The 4913-nt window shown below is 37.7% G+C and overlaps 1 protein-coding gene across 1 annotated transcript in view; it reads left to right on the plus strand.

Annotated features, from left to right (window-relative positions):
- ddx61 (DEAD (Asp-Glu-Ala-Asp) box helicase 61) overlaps positions 1 to 4913 on the plus strand; it is a gene marked incomplete at its 5' end in the record, with an annotated part of 12595 nt that overhangs the window by 582 nt on the left and 7100 nt on the right. The window contains 7 exon segments of the mRNA XM_032518730.1: positions 56 to 119; positions 310 to 414; positions 2640 to 2769; positions 3258 to 3404; positions 3748 to 3842; positions 3930 to 4052; positions 4139 to 4267. Of these exon segments, the coding sequence (XP_032374621.1) occupies positions 56 to 119; positions 310 to 414; positions 2640 to 2769; positions 3258 to 3404; positions 3748 to 3842; positions 3930 to 4052; positions 4139 to 4267 (793 nt within the window).

A 4913-nucleotide genomic window follows, 5' to 3' on the forward strand; every position in this document is an offset into this window, starting at 1 on the left:
AAAAGCCCCCTTTGTTTGTGTGTTATTAAGAAATCATAATGCAAATTCTTATTAGGTTTGGTGACGATTGGAAGAAGTGCCTGGAGCTTCCTCCAAAAGACACCAGGATGAGAACCGCGGTAAGGTAACAATTAGTACTGGCAGATATCATTATTCAGATTCACTGTTCATAAATCTAAGACACTTCCCACAGTTCTGTAGAATTTGGCATGTTTTAGAATAATTGTGTGGTGGCTTCTAATGTGGTCACTTAAACTTCTGGATCCTACAAAATGGTAACCTAAGCATGGTTCTGCTGTGTTCTCCCAGGATGTGACATCAACTAAGGGAAATGAATTTGAAGACTACTGCCTAAAACGGGAACTGCTAATGGGAATCTTTGAAATGGGATGGGAGAAACCATCCCCTGTCCAGGTAAATAAAGATATTAGGTTTGCAATTTTTGTAAACAATCTTGAGGCTACCTTAAAATTTACCCCCATGCCTTCAACCACACTTATAAAACTCAGAATGGTCCTTTGTTAATTCAGTTAAGGATTCAAATTTGAGACACTTCCAGATTTCACTCACCAAAATGATTATTTACTTAAGGTATCTTTATTAGACATCATCTTTATCTCTGACAAAGACATTTGACTGCCCAGCCTGTCACCTCGTGTTAACAGTTTGCTCAATTTTGGATGCGGGAGGTATAATGCAGTCATAGATGGTCTTCCTTGTAGGGCTGTCAATGAATATTCTAAATTTGAATATACATTCAAATAGTAAATGTTAACGTTCAGCTTCCTGTCTCATTGAGCCGGTCGGGAAGAGTTCACAGCGAGTGAGTGGGCCTGTTGACGACATTCTATCATGTGGATGTCTGTGCTGGAAGTAAAACAGCACAAAGACGCTAGCGTAAATCTTTAATTGCAGAGACAACATATTAGTTTGACCCCTTGACCCCTTACGGACATAATGCGCAAAAATAGATATTTGAATGTATTGAATACAGGGCTGCACACTTTTTTTGAAGATTATTTTTTGGGGGCTTTTCCCTTTTTATTATAGGGTTGCACAATTAATCAAATTTTAATCACAATCATGACTATGACTTTCTATGGTCAAATTTGCACAATCAAGCAACATTTTAAATACATCATTATGTTCATAGAATGCTCTGTATCACTCTTTTTCTTTTTTCAAAGCTAATCTAGTGCTTCTTAAACCATTGTCTGATCACGTGCCTCCATGAGCCAATCAGAGTTGTTCCGCGCAGCTCAGTTTCTAGATGTAGAACATCAGAGGACATAGTAATGTGAGGAAAATTCCACAACAGGTAGCAGTCGGTCATAATGCTATAAGCTAAACAAAGAAAACAGAATGTCACTTGCATTCCAACAATGCTAACGTTGGCAAACTTAACACTTCTGTTGTCTCGACTTGGACCAAACTGAAAACTCACCAAACAGTACCTACCAGCTGTAAATTTATGGATTATTAATGACACAGATACTACAAGTGACTGAGTTTAGTAGGGAGTGGAATCAGTTTGGGTGAGTTGCTTCTTCATTTCACACGCAAATGTGTTTTTCTGGTGGTGGGACAGCTCACCTATTCAATTGTTTGAATGTAAGTAATACTTGTTCTACTTGGCGATTCCTCACAGTGCAGCTGTTGAATTCTGACGTGCGCGCTCTCCAACAATCAAGGGGAAGATGGAGCGCGTGCACTGCAGCCCCAAAAAACCCAAAGGGCGGTAACACGTTGGCAAATAACTCAGAAGGATTGTAAAAAAACACGAGTTATAACATTAAAAAAACAAATTAAAAAAAGAAAGCATGCGTTATAACAGAAGTTATATATACATTATATAACTAACAGATTTTTTTTATATAATCTTATAATCTCCCAACTACTTACAGTTGCTAGAACAAGTATGACAGTCTTTGGCATTTTAATCACTGTTGTGTATTTTTAATAGTCTTTTTTTAGTCCGACTTTGGGCTAGCCTGTATGATACCACATCTAAATGCTACTTTATTCTATGTTAACTGTCACAGAGTTAAGTTCCTTATGCTGATAAGCGCCACAGGCTACACATCAACACTGTTTCATTTGGCAGTGGTGCTGCATTCATTGAACCTAACTAAAGCAGTAGCCCTTCTTCCATGCACTCACGTCATTAATCAACTACCATGGGGAGATGGGGTTGCCTCAAACCTTTCAGTGAAATCATGTAACTTGATGCATATATTTGTACATTAGCAGGAATTTAGCATAATATGGGTGTGAAAGCAGTTATAATTAGCCTATGTGACAATAACATTTGTTTTGATCAAAATCAACAAATCATGATAAATAATTGTGATCTCAATATTGATCAAAATAATAGTGATTATCATTGTGGCCATAAGTGTGCAGCCCTATATTTGTATCTTTTTTTTTTTACTTTTTAGAACAAATATTCAAGCGTCATTTTAAAAGGCCTACTTCCCTGTAGTACGTACTGTGATGTTGCAGCCCTATTGTGGATTCAAAAGGCTCAGCAACGGGATAGTCTTTTGGATATTGTTGCTTTGTTTACCGAATTTTTAAATAGTGTCATGTCCCATTAACTTTGCCCTTTCTACTGATATGACTTGTCTGGCTGCCAAAAGGAGGAGAGCATCCCCATCGCTTTGTCAGGCAGAGATATTTTGGCTCGGGCCAAGAATGGCACGGGGAAAAGTGGAGCCTACCTCATCCCTCTCCTGGAGAGGATAGACCTGAAGAAGGATCACATACAGGGTGAGGTTTTGCAGCCTCCACCTGATAGTGCTAATTTTCAAACTGTTTGAAACTGTGTGAAACATACATTTATGAAGACATCAACTTTGTGTTATGAAATTATAGTGAATATTTTGTAATAACAACTAACCCAGTTTTAAAGTGAAGCATATTTTAAAGAAGAGCCTTGGTATACAGGTTTTTAAGCAGCAGATTTATCTGCTTTCCCCAAATTTCAGATGTCTCCAGATGTGTAATACCAAGACGTAACAGAAGCATGTCTGCATTAGCAAGAGTAAAGCACATTTGAGAGATTTTTTTTTGGTTCACCATCTCTGGTCTGTGATCACTGCACTATTCTACCCCCATATGTATTTATTTCTATGGTTGGTGAACAGTTTTTGGTCAGGAAAAAAATAATAATTTGTAAGCATTACTTTTTCACTTTCTCCATGCGTCTCACCAACTCTGGCATTTAATCAGCCCTTCCCTTTTTTGTCTCAATCAAGCCATAGTAATGGTGCCAACAAGAGAGTTGGCCCTGCAAGTGAGCCAGATCAGCATTCAGCTCAGTAAGCACCTAGGAGGGGTTAAGGTCATGGCTACCACGGGTGGCACCAACTTGAGGGATGACATCATGCGTCTTGATGAGACAGGTACTTGTCATTCCCTAACTATTCAAGATGATGAAGACTGATTTTTTTTCCATAAGGTTGTAGATACGCTGTTCTTCTCTAGAAGCTACTGCCCAGTGTTTAATGTGATTATCTTGTCACTCTTGCACTTTGCACATGGGGTCATTACAACTTGTGCCTTTTTTGTATTTGAATTATTTTTGTTAGTTTTGCTATAAATTTACCAAAGATTTTTTTCATGCTCTACTCACATTTTTTGTTGAATGACAAACGACCTTCTATCGACCTTAGTTTAGCAATGTCCTTTGTGCAGCTATTCCGATAACCTGTTGTGATGTGCGGTTTGTTCTTCCTATCCTTATAGTGCATGTAGTGATTGCTACACCGGGCAGGATACTAGACCTAATCAAGAAGGGTGTGGCGAAAATGGATAAGGCCCAACTGATTGTGATGGATGAAGTAGGTTTGGCTCCTCTTTAATTTTGGAAATAACTTCTCAGTACTGTGGACTATATTTCTAAACTGCTTTTCTTTAAAAAATCTTAGGCAGATAAACTGCTGTCCCAGGACTTTGTGGTCCTGATTGAAGATATAATCAGCTTCATGCCGAAGGACCGCCAGATCCTGCTTTACTCTGCCACTTTCCCAATCAGTGTACAAAAGTTTATGGTGAGAACCTAAACAACAATTTGGTTCTCTGAAGAGGTAAAAATCACTAATCTTGTTTCATAATGCACTGTTAATGAATTTTCCAGAACAAACACCTGAAGAAGCCGTATGAGATCAACTTGATGGAAGAACTGACCTTGAAGGGCATTACTCAGTACTATGCCTATGTGACTGAAAGACAGAAGGTCCACTGTCTCAACACACTTTTTTCTAGGGTGAGTGTTCAACTTAAAAGTTGGATACAAAGAGTCTAAAAAAAGTTTGAGTGGCACTTGATACCAGGCTATAAAGCAGCGTTACTCTGCCCTCCCGGTTTAAGAGTTTCAAAACTGATTATTGCAATTTATTCATTAATGGTTTAACAATTTTAATTTTACAGAAAATGTACTAAATGGTTATACGTATACTGATAACTCAATATAGAATTAACATAAATTGTGATCAAGGATTTTATCTATATTGCTAACTCCTACATGCAAAATATCATGAACAAACTTGTTTTAGTCATAAGGTTTGTGAATCGTCCTATGAAATGTACAGTTTTGTTTCAGTAATTCAAGAGTTTTGGCTCTCTAATTAGGGCAATGATTTGCATAGAATATAAATACAATTTGATCCAAATAAAATAAAGACAATTGGATAAGAAAACAAGACCCACATGTATACAGGGAAAACACCAAGAAGCTGTATACAGCTACCAAGTTGCAGTTTGGCCAACCTAGATTTAACGGTAGCTCAGGTAGACCCATAGGATACACAGGGAGCATAAAGTTATTCCTTCAGTCATTAATCATGAATCTATATACAATGGGGCTCAAAAGTTTGGGCACCCCAGGTAAAAATTTGTATTAATGTGCATAA

This window comes from Etheostoma spectabile, chromosome 6 (assembly GCF_008692095.1).
Source record: "Etheostoma spectabile isolate EspeVRDwgs_2016 chromosome 6, UIUC_Espe_1.0, whole genome shotgun sequence".
NCBI lineage: Eukaryota > Metazoa > Chordata > Actinopteri > Perciformes > Percidae > Etheostoma > Etheostoma spectabile.